Source organism: Camelina sativa, chromosome 19 (assembly GCF_030686135.1).
Source record: "Camelina sativa cultivar CO46 ecotype springtype chromosome 19, ASM3068613v1".
In the NCBI taxonomy this organism is placed as follows: domain Eukaryota; kingdom Viridiplantae; phylum Streptophyta; class Magnoliopsida; order Brassicales; family Brassicaceae; genus Camelina; species Camelina sativa.
Genome location: NC_141898.1, coordinates 993,971 through 1,005,792, shown reverse-complemented (window position 1 = coordinate 1,005,792; position 11,822 = coordinate 993,971). Strand labels below are relative to the sequence as shown.

Sequence of the window (11,822 nt, the reverse complement as noted above, 5' to 3'; positions counted from 1 at the left end):
AGATTCAATACCAAATGTGATCAAGATATGAATCTTAAAACTTAGCCAATACATATGTGACTCATATTAGAATGAGATTCTCAATTTGGATATACTTATACCATAAGATTCTTAAACTTTGATATAAAGATAAATACTTTGTTTATCCCTAATATGTAATTAAGGATATAGGAGTCTTTGGATTTTCCAATTTGTTGGTCAACGAGGACAATTGTCAAAAGTTTCAGTCTTTAGAATATATAATATGAAGAAAACGAGACCACTTTAGGTTTACTTTTCCTTGCATTGATTCGACCACTTTCCTTATGCGAAGTTCCTACTGACATAACATTACTTTACAAAAATGTTATAAGGATTTGACCTCAAGAAGAAAAAAATGTTAAGATTCGGAAGAATAGTCAACGATGAGGATCTTGTAGAGGAAAAGACACGTGTAAGAATCCTGGAGATTCCTTATTAAGTGAGGTCCACCTCCACCCTAAAAATTACTAAACCTTAAAAAGGATTTAGTATTAAAAGCAAAGGATTAAGGAAGAAAGAATCTTAAAAAAAAAAAAAAAAAAACCAAAAAACTCCCAAAATAATAAAATAATCAGATGAGTCCGCTTTTCAAAGTTGTCTCCTTTTTATGATGAAAACAAAACAACCCCCCCACTTGATTATGATGATGATGATCCCTTTTCTCCTCCTATAAAAAGCAAAGACCTTTCTTCTTCTGTATTCCTCAAATCAATTCCATCACATCTTTGTTTGTTTGGGTCTCTTTTCTCTCTCTCTCTCTCTCTCTGTTTCTGTTTTTCTGATTCGTCGTCTGAATGTGTTTGATTATGGATTCGGAGGATGATCACCACAACAACAACGACGGCACTGATGTTTTATCGCCGCCGTTTAACTTCTCCATGGTCGAAGATGGTATTTACCGATCTGGGCTTCCTCGACCTGATAATTTCACTTTCCTCGATACCCTAAACCTTCGTTCCATCATGTAAGTTTTCATCTTTTGTTTTTTTTTAATGGGTTTTGTTTTGATTGCTTTGATTGATGATAACATTGGTTTGTTCAATCTCTACCAAAAACAGTTATCTCTGTCCTGAACCATACCCAGAGGAGAATCTCAAGTTTCTTCAAGCTAACAACATTAAGCTTTTCCAATTTGGTATCGAAGGCAAAACGGTACGTTTCTTTCTTTATTCCCCTTTACACCTCTCTCTCTCTCTCTCGCTTGATCATCTTGTTGCTTCTTCAAGTTGACTTATGTTGAATCGTTTGCAGGATCCTCCCACTCCTATGCCAAAGGATACAGTTTTGGATGCTCTCAAAGTCTTAGTTGGTAAGGAATCAACAACACCTTGTTAATAATGTCTATAGTCTCGTGAGTTTTAAAAGTAGATTATTTGTTTGTTTCTCTGTAGATGTAAGAAACCATCCAATTCTCATTCATTGCAAACGTGGAAAGGTAAATTTACAATTTCTTCTAGGAACTTTTACCCTATCTTCTTTACAGGGCACTCATGATTTTGAACTTTAATATGAATGCAGCATAGGACAGGTTGTCTAGTGGGATGCTTAAGAAAAGTTCAGAGCTGGTGCTTATCATCGGTGCTCGAAGAGTACCAGAAGAACGCGGGTCTAAAGTGGAGACAAAGGGACTTGAATTTTATAGAGGCGTTTGATATAGTGAGCTTGAGAAAGTGTCTCTTGAGCATCATGTATCGCTATCACGGTTATGGATTCAAGAGGAGAAGGTTAGCGTATGAAGAAGAAAAGGTCCAGACACCAAAACCGCAGGCTACTAAAGTTTAAAAAAGAGAGTAACCTAATGCGCGATATGTGTCTCACGTTTTTTTTAATATGAGTTTCGATTCAATATGATCGCTTGCTGGATGATTCTTTTAGGAGGATAAGATTTTAGTTTATCCCAAAGTTCAGGACTTTGAGTTGGTTTTACAAGAAATCGAAATGTACAGATAAGGGTTTATTCTTGATTACAAACGGTTGCAGAAGGGGTCATTTTGTACTCGATGATGACAAATAATGCTTAATGTTGCTTGTTTTTTTTTTTATTGCATTGTCAACTGGTAAAAGTTGCTTTATCTAAGTTGTTCAAAGACACTCTCTTTCGAATAACAACAATTAAATTACAAATAACAATTTGTACAAGTGGAGCATTATGCAAAACACCAAGTTATTAATTCCTTCTTAGAAAATAGAAAGAGTTATTAACTACAAGAATCATTAGTAACTTTCGAATAAATTGTTACACCATCACCATCAACCAAAGAACTTCTCTAGCCAATCAAACTGAACGTTAAAGATCAAAATTTGGTAGTACACTTTCATCATAAGATAGATCTATAACTAAAAAAAAGGGGAAAACAGAGGAGGTTAAGAGTATCGAGTCAGTTTCTAAATCTAAACCATGTGCACACTAAAGAACAAGGTTTCTGACTATCTAGCACATGTGTTTGGAAAAGTATTATGCTCTTTAAAGATAATTTAAGATATCCAATTTTCATTAGCATAATTCTTACTATTCTCAGTCTCCGCGTGATTGATTCATCTAATTTGTACATATGAAAAAGTGTGCAACTTATCATTGACATTTTCTATGAAACACCAAAATTGACAAAGAATAATCAAACCGAGAAAATTGAATATCCTCAAACTTTGTGACCCGAAAAAATCCAAAAACCGCATCACCCAAGTAGCCAGATAGAAGAAACTGATCACTCACCTAGAAATCATCACCCAAGTATCGGATAAGAACTCAAGGACGCCGATCAAAGTGACAATTACTCAAATCTTATAAGAAAATTTCATATCACTATAAGAAACAAGATGTCTGTTCATTGACGTGCTTTGCAAATCATCCTGACCTAAGGTTTCCGCTGTCTATGTGTGAACAGAAAACAGAGTACATTTGATTCAAAACAAGAAGATGTCTACACATTGATGTGCGCTCGCAGCTTCAATAGGCAACAAAAACTTCAAGCTAGCTCCTTAATCCTAACTTACTAAGCAATTAAACCACCCGAGTTTGCAGAGTTTCAACAAACAACACAATCATATGCTAGCTTTGCTTATCTTGATGATCTAAAAACTTGTGTGTAAAAGAAACAGAGGTTCATGATTTAGTAAGACCACTCCTCTTCTCTTCTTTACCAATCAGATTCTTGCCCTTAAAATGTAATACCAACACAAAGTAAACAGAGAGACTGAAACTACGAAGCTAAACCAAACGATTTGAGAATGAGAAATCGTCAAATTACACACAGTTTATTGATATAACATCAACAACATTATCGATTTGAGAGGGTAAAGAGTAGCAAATCAGAATCTTTCAATATAAAAAAGATGAAAAAATTGAAACAATAGAGTTACTTCTTCAAGCTTCCCCTGATACCAGGTTTAGGTTTTGACTCAGCTACGGGTGCTAACACAGCATGGAGATTCACGACCAATGATTCATCATAAGTGAGCTTAGGATGCTTGGATTCGTGATGGATCTGCATAGTCTTTAGACCTGGAACCGTGATTTTGCAGTGAGGACACTCGTACTTAGCGTGACCTCCTTTCTCTTTTCCGGTCCGATCAGCGATTCCAGCTTGGCCTCCTCCTCGATTCGTCAACGCAGCATCGATCTTCGCTTGAATCTCCTTCGCCGTATGCTTCTTCGGCTTCGCCTTACCAGTCATCTTCACCAACGGCGGCTAAAAACTAAAAAGATGGTTCTGTATTTGCCAGGAAGGGAGAAACCCTAACCCTAATTGTGCCCCACTCTTCTGAGATTAGGACGCGAGAGCCGATATGAATATATATACTAAATTTTATTTTTTTTTTAAATGGAAATAATCTTATCTGGTTTTGTTTTGTTGGGGTTATGATTGTATACGGAGAGGTACACGGTAACAACTGTGGACCTTTTGATAAAAATAAACGCAGAAAGGTAGAACGCATCAGTCATCACCACATGCGCACAACCACCACCAATGTCTGCTTCTTCTTTATTTAATCTCCCGTTGATTCGCCTCAGATCTCTCACTCTTTCTTCTTCTTCTTCTTCTTCTTCTTCTTCTTCTTTTCGATTTGCCCATCGTTCTCTTTCACCGAGAAAGTTACCGAGCTTTCGTGCTTTCTCCGGTGCCGCAATGACAGATACTAAAGATGCTGGGATGGATGCTGTTCAGAGACGTCTCATGTTCGAGGATGAGTAAGTTCTTGATTCCTGTTTCTATCTACTTTGTTGCCAAAATTGTACCTTTGTCTTCATCGTTGGGTCGCTGATAAAATGGAAGGGAAATGAACTAAATTAGGTTATGGGATTTGGAATTTTTTTTCGAATTAACAATGGTTCAGGAGCTTAGGTCTTAATGGAGTTTCGAATTAACAGTGGTTGATGCAATAATGAATGAACTTGTTAGAGCTCTTGTGGTAACTTGAATGAAGCAAATAAAGGTCAACGCTTTAGTGTCTTCTGTGAAAGATGTCATAGTTTTGGGAGGAGCACAGTTAGAGGTTTAGCTATGTTCAGAGGTGTTTGTCTTCTGTTACTTAATTTTACAATGATGATGGTTGATCCTTTGCTCTGATGGAAGTTTTCATCTAAGTTTTAGGTTTCTTGATGCGTATTATATAAGAAACTATACGATCTCTCCACCTTAATTTATTGACTCTTCTCTTTGTTTTCGATTTTTCTTGTAGATGCATTCTTGTTGATGAAACTGATCGTGTCGTGGGGCATGACAGCAAATATAATTGTAAGTGTACTTGGTTTGAGTCTCGTCCTATCACTTGGTATTTTCCATTGAAATTCTTTTTCTTTACCGTCCTCCTATGACTGAAGTCACTGAACTTAGTTACAGTTGGGGGATTGACATAGCGTTTTGTTTTAATATTGATCTTAGCCCCTCTAGATTGCAGCTTTGAGTTTCCATCAAATGTCTTATTCCTCTCTGTCAATTTGTCGAACATATTATTTCTGGTGCCTAGTAACATTTTCAGTGTCTACTAAGCTTGTAAATTATCCTGCCTACCAAAAAAAAAAGCTTGTAAATTATCCTTCCTTAACCGTTTGGACGTATTATACGGCACTTTACCGTGCAGTATTGTGCCAATTTAACCAGCCAAGGATATTTTCTCTAATGACAAAATCTGCAGATCTTAAAAAACAAATGAATATAGATTTTGCTGCTGGAAAATAGTTGAAGAAAATTAACTTTCCGCTTGGTTTTCTTTTGAATATTGTTTTATCTCTTTCTGTATACCTGTCCAAAATACTGATACCATTTCAAATCTGCAGGTCATCTAATGGAAAATATTGAATCTAAGAATTTGCTTCACAGGGCTTTTAGTGTATTTCTGTTCAACTCGAAGTATGAGTTGCTTCTCCAGGTATTTACATATGAGTGCGTTGAAGTAGCTAAGTCAAGTTCTATATAGGCATGGTTGTGTCTTATCTAGAATCACCTATTTGTAGAGAAAAATAAGCTCAAAACTATGGGAGGTTAGATCGTAAGCTTGAATATAGAGATTTTCTTCCACATGTTGGATGTTGCTATGATGGGATGCTCTTGGGATCTTAGATGGTTGGTGGATCTTAATAAGCTGACTCATATGCCATCTTACTGAATTTTTTTTCTCATTTGAACAGCAAAGGTCAAACACAAAGGTTACATTCCCTCTGGTGTGGACAAACACTTGTTGCAGCCATCCTCTTTACCGTGAATCAGAGCTTATCCAGGAAAATGCACTAGGTTGGTATCTACTAGCAACACAATTCAGTACTTCTTACTATCTATGTAACAAATTGTAGCTTCGGGTAACCAAGTGACCTCACTGTTTGTATTATACTCATTAGGTGTGAGGAATGCTGCACAAAGAAAGCTTCTCGATGAGCTTGGTATTGTAGCTGAAGATGTACCAGTCAATGAATTCACTGCCTTGGGACGTATGCTTTACAAGGCTCCTTCTGATGGCAAATGGGGAGAGCACGAACGTAATAACATTTCTCAAGACACTTGGTTCCCATTTTCTTAAAAACAAGTACAAACCGTTAATAGCGTTTTCTGTGTTGGCCTTCCTTTTGCAGTTGATTACTTGCTCTTCATTGTGCGGGACGTGAAGGTTCAACCAAATCCAGACGAAGTAGCTGAAATCAAGTATGTGAGCCGGGAAGAGCTGAAGGAGCTGGTGAAGAAAGCAGATGCAGGTGAGGAAGGTTTGAAACTGTCTCCATGGTTCAGATTGGTGGTGGACAATTTCTTGATGAAGTGGTGGGATCATGTTGAGAAAGGAACCTTGGGTGAAGCTATAGACATGAAAACCATCCACAAACTCTGAAAATTTTCTTAAGATTTTGGATAAACGTTCTCTTTGTCATTTTTTTTTCTTTGTGATGATAATAATTGTGGGTTGTGAGAGACTTTTAAAGATTCTAAGAAACATCAGGGAATAAAGTTTTCATTTTTATCTGAATTCATGAATTTCTTTGAATGTTCTACTAAGCTTTGGACTTAGACTTAACATGGTTTATGTCTTTTTGAGATGTATAAAAGGCATAAACAGTCGAGAAAAAGCGAGGAAATGATAACAAGGAAACAGAGTCGAAACCAGACAAAGGCAACGCAAAGATTCCTTTTTTCGAAAGCTTAACGACAACCCACCTTCGCGATCTGATTTATGTAAAAGTTAAAAAATTCCGTACTTTACTATTATTGAATGACCAAAGCAAAGTAGTTGATGAGACTTATTGTCCTCCTTTAAATAAAGGATCATCAACTTCGTTTCTCTGAGACTTGTGCCCACAGAGTCTTCTTTTCTTTCATCTGAGTTTCTTCTATTTCAGGTAAATGAAATATTGAAATGAGATTCGATCTAAATCTAATCCCTTCTGTTTATCCAGATGAATTTTGGATTAAAGTTTGTAACTTTCCTTGTGGGTTTGATCGATTGACCATGATCACTTTATCCAGATTAATCTCGATTTGTATCTTACTATCTTGCCTTGTGGGTTTGAGTGATTTCCCATCAATCTCATATAACTTGTTTTGATCATAATCCTTAATCCAGGTGAGAACAAAAAAAAGAATGGCGTTTGTGACCACTGCGGAAGTATGTGATGCGAATCAAGAGATGCTTCGTAGTGGCCAGCTCCGAGCTCTGCAACCCGTTTTCCAGATTTACGGTCGTCGTCAAATATTCTCAGGTCCAGTAGTTACTGTCAAAGTATTTGAAGACAATGGCTTAATCCGTCACTTCCTCGAAGAGAAAGGTACTTTAATATTTCTTGCCAAAAGAAAGATTTCATAAATACTGCAAACTTTACTCATAGAGAATAGAGATATGAACTTCCAGAGGATCATTGACATGGCTTAGATTCAATTCTGGTCTGTTCCTTCAATGGTTCTTTGCTTGAAACTATATATGTTTGAAGAAGTCTCTAAGTATAAAGAGACACATAGAATTTTGATGTAGAAATATAGACACATATTGGTCTGTTACTTACTTGTCAACTAGCTTCAGTGGTAATACTTCTTCAGTCACTTTGCAAATGGATAGTTTTAGAATAAACCAATGTGTTTCTATACTATTTTTACATCAAGATTCAAGAACCCGTTATAGATGATGATAATAATGGTGATGATGAGGATGCAAGATGTTAGAAACATCAAAAGATTTTACATTTTGGCTTACCAACTTGTTGAGTAGCCTAAATCAATTTAGTGACTAGAGATGAGATAGATCTTTCAAAACACCCGAGTCTTTTTTACAATAAACCAATCTGCTCTCTGTATTTTTCACATCTAAAGCTCACAAATGTTAAAAAAACAGGCAATGGAAGAGTTCTTGTGGTGGATGGTGGAGGGAGTTTACGTTGCGCGATACTTGGAGGAAACCCGGTAGTACAAGCGCAGAACAACGGATGGGCAGGGATCATAGTGAACGGTTGCATCAGAGACGTTGATGAGATCAATGGTTGCGACATTGGAGTGAGAGCTTTAGCTTCCCATCCAATAAAGGCGAGTAAGAAAGGACTTGGTGAACAAAGAGTCCCTTTGAACATAGCAGGCACTCGGATTTGCGATGGCGAATGGCTTTATGCAGATACTGATGGTATCCTTGTTTCCCAGATTGAATTATCCGTTTAATAAGTGTTGTTGTTTTAGCTGCCTGTTTGAGTTTACATATGTTTGAGTTTGGGAGTTAAATAAGAAAATACTTTCTTAAATTTCAAAACGATCCTCGAACTATCCAATATTTGCAAATTTACGAGCTGGAGGGTTGTCTAGCAATTTTTGTAGATCAAGGCTTAAAATTCAAAAAACTAGATAATGTTAGGGGTATTTCTGCAATTTTCCGTTCTCTAATTCTTGTGTCGTCGTCTTTTACTCACTCACGCAGTCACACGTCTAAAGAAAGAAAACCCTAAATCACTCTCCGGCTTCAGCTCTCTGTAAGTGTGTAATAATGGCGGCGGAGAGATCGTCCATCACTCTCGGAGGGAAAGGATCGTCTTTCACTTCCCCCTCCGTTTACAAGATTGCTTCCGGCGTCGCTAATGTTCGAATTGATTCTTCTGCGATCGAGAGATTCTCCACTAGAAACGCTCCATCGATCAAACGAAGCTCCTTAGGTATCCCTGAAGGGTTGACAAACGAAGAAACCAGAGCTTCTTTGGCTGTTATCTTAAACAAGCTTATTTTGTCGACTTCTGGTCCTCCTTCTTCCTCCACCGCTCGTTCTGTTCTTCCGGTTAAGATCTTGGACATTTTGAATTCGGAGGCTGAGAGTTTTGGTTCCGGTGAGATTGATGTGACGGAAGGGGAAAACATTGTGTTGGAGAAATCTTTTGCTTCGTTGATCGGACTCTGTTCTATTATAGATCACAAATCGACGACACTTTCCCAGATTGTGGATTCTGTTGCTGCGTTGAGTGTTGAGGTTACAAAGGCTGATATAGCTTCGTTTAGCTCGTTGGATTCAGGAGATGGGAATGGTGATAAAGATGTGATTGGTGTTGCTGGTGATCTCAAGGTTTTGCTTAACGGGTATAAAGGTACAGGGAAGTTAGAAATCGAGGAGATTTCGAAGATCCCTTGGATTCATGGGAAATTTAGGTTTGTGGTGAAAAGCTTGCACTCTGATGCGAGGAGAGAATTGAATTCTGGGGTTAAAGGAGGCAAAACTGGATCTGGAAACACTGGAATTGGTGAGGCTTTAGGAACATCATTGGCACCTTTGTCGACGGCTATTAAAAACTTAGGAGTATGTTCGTACCTTCGTGCTAAGTTTTGTTTTGAGTCGATTGGGAATGAGAATTTGAGGAATGGTTTGTCTGAAGTGTTTGAAAAGAGCAGTGTTGAGTTTGAGAATCTAAAGAATAGCTATAAGTTAGCTTATACTGCTCATTTGGAAGAGGATTACATCAGGTTTGCTCATGAACTGAATGAGTCTCTGGGAATTGTATGGAGAATTGTTGGTTTAGAGGCAGTTGCTGCCTTTTTTGCTCTTGCTGGTGGAGAGTTGTTTGTTCAGAAGAGGGGAGATGCGGACAAAGAAGATTCGAAGACGGATAAGAAAAAGAAGAAGAATGAGAAAAAAGCAGTTGTGGGGAAGGGGACGAGTATAGTTCTCCAGTTTATTAAAGATAAATTGGTGAGTAATGAGGCAACAAGTGATGGTGACCTGATGAATTCTTTGAAGCAATGGGTGGAACAAATCTTAAATCTTTTCAACCCTGCGGGTCACGGTTTTGATAGCTTTTCGGATAAAGTGAAAGAGATTGTAGAAAGTAATGAAAACAGGAGACTTCCCAAGCTTCCAAAGGTAAATCACAATCTCAAAGATGGAGAATATTTAGGCCTCAAAGTTCATTTCTGATTTGTTTGATTCTGTGGCAGGGAACTCGAGATTTCGCTAAAGAACAAATGGCAGTCCGAGAAAAAGCATTTGCAATCATACAAAACGTTTTCAAGAGGCATGGTGCAACTGCACTTGATACTCCTGTTTTTGAATTGAGAGAGACCCTTATGGGGAAGTATGGAGAAGACTCGAAATTGGTTTATGATATTGCTGATCAGGTTAAACTCATCTCGTCTGCTGCAATTTCATCAGTTTATGTGAAAGTTATTTCTCAAAATTCGTGCTCATGTAAATACATTAATTGCAGGGTGGAGAACTCTGCTCTTTACGATATGATTTAACTGTTCCATTTGCACGGTATGTCGCTATGAATGGAATCACATCGTTCAAAAGATACCAAATAGCAAAGGTATACAGAAGGGATAATCCATCGAAAGGGAGATACCGAGAGTTTTACCAGTGTGATTTTGATATCGCTGGTCTGTTTGAACCAATGGGACCCGATTTTGAAATTGTCAAGATATTAACTGAACTTCTCGATGAATTGGAGATTGGAGATTATGAGGTAAGAACTTTAGTTGAAAGTCCTAATCTTTCCTAGTTGGTTTTCTCTTTGGCTATGTTCTTGATTCTGGTTTGTTAATGTAGGTGAAACTGAATCACCGCAAGTTGCTTGATGGAATGCTGGAGATATGTGGAGTACCACCTGAAAAATTCAGAACCATCTGTTCGAGTATCGACAAGTTAGACAAGCAATCATTTGAGCAAGTGAAGAAAGAAATGGTAGAGGAGAAGGGCTTGTCTTCAGAGATTGCAGACAGAATTGGCAACTTTGTTAAGGAGAAGGGAGCTCCTTTGGAGCTATTGTCTAAACTGAAACAAGAAGGGAGTGAGTTCTTAGCTAACCAGTCATCAAGAGAAGCTCTTGATGAGTTGAGTATCATGTTTGAAGCTCTTGAAAGATCAAAGTGCAGTCACAGGATAGTCTTTGATCTAAGTCTAGCTAGAGGTCTTGATTACTACACCGGCGTAATCTTTGAAGCTGTTTGTATAGGAGCAGAGGTAAAAATCCTTCGGCTTGGCTTCTTGCAATTCAATTAGTGAAAGTTTATGGTCTTTAAAGTCAAAAAAGAAAGTTTATGGTCTTTAATTTCTTCTTTCTGCAGGTTGGATCAATTGGTGCTGGTGGGCGATATGATAACCTAATAGGAATGTTTGGAACAAAGCAAGTCCCTGCGGTTGGGATGAGCCTTGGAATCGAGCGAGTGTTTAACATAATGGAAGAACTTAACGAGAAAAAGAATCAAGTAACTTCCCAAACTCTTACGCTGTTTGTTGGCCGGCGTTATTTTAAAAGAATGGATTTAGAACTTTGTTTTTGCTATGAATATAGGTGATCCGACCTACGGAGACACAGGTTTTGGTTAGTATAATGAAGGATAATAAACTAGCGTTAGCAGCGGAATTGGTAAGTCAGTTATGGAAGGCTAAGATCAACGCAGAGTATCTTGTGAGCAAGAGGAAGTCAAAGCATTTCGATCGTGCTAAGGAATCAGGGATTCCTTGGATGGTGATGGTAGATGACGAAGAACTCAGTAAAGATGTTGTGACATTGAAGAAGCTTGTTAAGGGAAGTGAAAAGGAAATGAAGGATGTTTCTAAAGATAGTTTCGTTGGGGATTTGTTGAAAGAACTCAGTTCTTGAAAAAAGAGATGAAAGGTACAGACTTGCTGGTGCGATTCCCAGAAACAAAAAAAGGAACCATTCACTGTTGCATTTTTTTTTTTTTTGCTTGATACTGGTGTTATTGGAGATAAGAACTTAAAAAAAGAGATTTTGATGTTGATGAGGTTTGTTTGATTAGTGGATAATTTACGTTGGTTAGATCAGCGAGTAGATCGTAATGATTGATATGTTTTTCGACTGGCTAGTTTTGTTTGTTTGGGATTTTCGTCTGCTT

The 11,822-nt window shown here is 37.7% G+C and overlaps 5 protein-coding genes across 7 annotated transcripts; 4 read left to right on the top strand and 1 right to left on the bottom strand.

Moving 5' to 3' along the window:
* Window positions 1-528: 528 nt before the first annotated feature.
* Window positions 529-2,063, top strand: LOC104763898 (inositol diphosphatase DSP3). 2 transcript variants are annotated; one of them, XM_010487306.3, is made up of 5 exons: window positions 529-985; window positions 1,080-1,173; window positions 1,273-1,330; window positions 1,413-1,456; window positions 1,540-2,063. In XM_010487306.3, exons 1-5 carry the CDS (start codon window positions 816-818, stop codon window positions 1,801-1,803), a joined length of 630 nt encoding a protein of 209 aa, XP_010485608.3. In that variant the 5' UTR covers window positions 529-815; the 3' UTR covers window positions 1,804-2,063. The 2 variants fall into 2 exon arrangements, with proteins under 2 accessions (XP_010485608.3, XP_087357935.1); XM_087501809.1 differs by lacking the exon at window positions 1,413-1,456 and having other exon boundaries at window positions 599-985.
* A 1,159-nt stretch (window positions 2,064-3,222) lies between these two features.
* LOC104763897 (protein METHYLENE BLUE SENSITIVITY 1) lies at window positions 3,223-3,810 on the bottom strand. The gene has a single exon (XM_010487305.3). It carries the CDS (start codon window positions 3,693-3,695, stop codon window positions 3,378-3,380), a length of 318 nt encoding a protein of 105 aa, XP_010485607.1. The 5' UTR covers window positions 3,696-3,810; the 3' UTR covers window positions 3,223-3,377.
* A 61-nt stretch (window positions 3,811-3,871) lies between these two features.
* On the top strand, window positions 3,872-6,474 carry LOC104763896 (isopentenyl-diphosphate Delta-isomerase II, chloroplastic). The gene is made up of 6 exons (XM_010487304.3): window positions 3,872-4,210; window positions 4,702-4,757; window positions 5,300-5,391; window positions 5,651-5,753; window positions 5,858-5,995; window positions 6,089-6,474. The coding sequence occupies exons 1-6, from the start codon at window positions 3,990-3,992 to the stop codon at window positions 6,337-6,339; spliced, it is 861 nt and encodes a 286-aa protein (XP_010485606.1). The 5' UTR covers window positions 3,872-3,989; the 3' UTR covers window positions 6,340-6,474.
* Window positions 6,475-6,576: 102 nt separating this feature from the next.
* LOC104763893 (putative 4-hydroxy-4-methyl-2-oxoglutarate aldolase 1) lies at window positions 6,577-9,771 on the top strand. 2 transcript variants are annotated; one of them, XM_087501810.1, is made up of 4 exons: window positions 6,577-6,844; window positions 7,069-7,270; window positions 7,831-8,112; window positions 8,401-9,771. In XM_087501810.1, exons 2-4 carry the CDS (start codon window positions 7,087-7,089, stop codon window positions 8,454-8,456), a joined length of 522 nt encoding a protein of 173 aa, XP_087357936.1. In that variant the 5' UTR covers window positions 6,577-6,844; window positions 7,069-7,086; the 3' UTR covers window positions 8,457-9,771. The 2 variants fall into 2 exon arrangements, with proteins under 2 accessions (XP_087357936.1, XP_010485604.1); XM_010487302.3 differs by lacking the exon at window positions 8,401-9,771 and having other exon boundaries at window positions 7,831-8,227.
* On the top strand, window positions 8,401-11,746 carry LOC109124835 (histidine--tRNA ligase, cytoplasmic). Its single transcript, XM_010487303.3, has 6 exons — window positions 8,401-9,825; window positions 9,900-10,079; window positions 10,169-10,426; window positions 10,510-10,923; window positions 11,028-11,168; window positions 11,255-11,746. Exons 1-6 carry the CDS (start codon window positions 8,467-8,469, stop codon window positions 11,564-11,566), a joined length of 2,664 nt encoding a protein of 887 aa, XP_010485605.1. The 5' UTR covers window positions 8,401-8,466; the 3' UTR covers window positions 11,567-11,746.
* Window positions 11,747-11,822: the final 76 nt, after the last annotated feature.

Coding starts and splice junctions, on each gene's coding strand:
- LOC104763893 (XM_087501810.1), top strand. CDS start 7,087: ATGGCGTTTGTGACCACTGCGGAAGTATGTGATGCGAATCAAGAGATG. Junction 7,271..7,830: donor TCACTTCCTCGAAGAGAAAG/GTACTTTAATAT, acceptor TTAAAAAAACAG/GCAATGGAAGAGTTCTTGTG. Junction 8,113..8,400: donor GCTTTATGCAGATACTGATG/GTATCCTTGTTT, acceptor TCACTCACGCAG/TCACACGTCTAAAGAAAGAA.
- LOC109124835 (XM_010487303.3), top strand. CDS start 8,467: ATGGCGGCGGAGAGATCGTCCATCACTCTCGGAGGGAAAGGATCGTCT. Junction 9,826..9,899: donor GACTTCCCAAGCTTCCAAAG/GTAAATCACAAT, acceptor ATTCTGTGGCAG/GGAACTCGAGATTTCGCTAA. Junction 10,427..10,509: donor TGGAGATTGGAGATTATGAG/GTAAGAACTTTA, acceptor TTGTTAATGTAG/GTGAAACTGAATCACCGCAA.
- LOC104763896 (XM_010487304.3), top strand. CDS start 3,990: ATGTCTGCTTCTTCTTTATTTAATCTCCCGTTGATTCGCCTCAGATCT. Junction 5,392..5,650: donor AGTATGAGTTGCTTCTCCAG/GTATTTACATAT, acceptor TCATTTGAACAG/CAAAGGTCAAACACAAAGGT. Junction 5,754..5,857: donor TATCCAGGAAAATGCACTAG/GTTGGTATCTAC, acceptor TATACTCATTAG/GTGTGAGGAATGCTGCACAA.
- LOC104763897 (XM_010487305.3), bottom strand. CDS start 3,695: ATGACTGGTAAGGCGAAGCCGAAGAAGCATACGGCGAAGGAGATTCAA.
- LOC104763898 (XM_010487306.3), top strand. CDS start 816: ATGTGTTTGATTATGGATTCGGAGGATGATCACCACAACAACAACGAC. Junction 1,174..1,272: donor TTGGTATCGAAGGCAAAACG/GTACGTTTCTTT, acceptor AATCGTTTGCAG/GATCCTCCCACTCCTATGCC. Junction 1,331..1,412: donor TGCTCTCAAAGTCTTAGTTG/GTAAGGAATCAA, acceptor GTTTCTCTGTAG/ATGTAAGAAACCATCCAATT.